Source organism: Cibotium barometz, chromosome 3 (genome assembly GCF_041138505.1).
Source record: "Cibotium barometz isolate CiBa-2024 chromosome 3, ASM4113850v1, whole genome shotgun sequence".
Taxonomy (NCBI): domain Eukaryota; kingdom Viridiplantae; phylum Streptophyta; class Polypodiopsida; order Cyatheales; family Cibotiaceae; genus Cibotium; species Cibotium barometz.
Window position 1 is genome coordinate 46,684,711 of NC_141048.1, and position 1,090 is coordinate 46,685,800.

Here is a 1,090-nt window from a genome sequence, read left to right on the forward strand (position 1 = left end):
ATACAAGGACATTATGTACGACTATAATCCTAATCTCTTTAAAAGATGCACTTCACGGATCTAATCAGTAGAACCAACTCGATACATAAACAAAATTAGGAAACGCCCCCACAAGTTGAAACATAAAAAGAAAGACTAGCCAAAATATTGGGACTTCGAGCTACACTGCGAGCCTCTCATCATAGAGGAGCTGCTCCAAACAGATCACGTCCAAAAATTTAATTAATCGCGACCAGGTGTGTTAAGGTTAATTAGGCGGCGGCAGCAGCAGCACACTGGAAGTTGACTTGGAGGACGGGCATGGGAGTCGGGGGGACGTCGATGGGGAGGGTGAAGGTGCGGTGGGGAGGCAAGGGCTGGTCAGCGTTGAGTTGGCAGATGACGGGCTGGCCGCCGCCGCCGCCGTCCAGGTACTGGCAATCCAGGACGATGCTGGTGGCCGTGCACAATCCACAGTGGTTGGTGACGGACAAAATGGAGGAGTTGGGGTCCTGCCCGTTGGGCGTCATGACGGCAGAGATGTCCGACCGGTCACACGACCCGGCCTTGCCGGGACAGCTGCAGAGGTTGTTCCATGTTTCTCCTGCGCAAGCATGCAAGTTGCTCATCATCATCATCATCATCATCATCATCAAGATGCACCCATAAGTAACGCAACAGTACAAGCCAGCATTAATTAGGTACATGAGTCCTCGGCCCCATGAACTAACCACCAAGTTCCAACATACCTTGTGCAGCTGAGCAAACGGACGCCATGTAAAGCAGCAGCAGCGTGCATGCTATCACTGCCGCCTTCGACCATGATAGCTCTGTTGTTGACTGCATGCTCTTGTTCCTTGCCGCCGCCATTCTTTCAAAAGGGTTCTGTGAAATGGTTCGCTTACTGTGGAGCCTTTATATATATATATATATATATCTCTATCACATATAAATAAAGCCTCGTCCGACTACGCGAGACTGTAGCACTTACCACGATAGATAGAGGTGCCTCGTGAAGAGGACATTCAATTTCATTTTTGCCCTCATCATCAAGCCTCATATAAATTACTTACTTAAGCCCCACACACACACGTGATTCATTCCTATGTCA

The 1,090-nt window shown here is 49.1% G+C and overlaps 1 protein-coding gene across 1 annotated transcript; it reads right to left on the reverse strand.

Annotated features, from left to right (window-relative positions):
• Positions 1–217: 217 nt before the first annotated feature.
• Positions 218–859, reverse strand: LOC147640147 (uncharacterized). The gene is made up of 2 exons (XM_086823206.1): positions 729–859; positions 218–583 (listed from the first exon to the last, which is right to left on the reverse strand). Exons 1-2 carry the CDS (start codon positions 847–849, stop codon positions 252–254), a joined length of 453 nt encoding a protein of 150 aa, XP_086679332.1. The 5' UTR covers positions 850–859; the 3' UTR covers positions 218–251.
• Between the last annotated feature and the right edge of the window lie 231 nt (positions 860–1,090).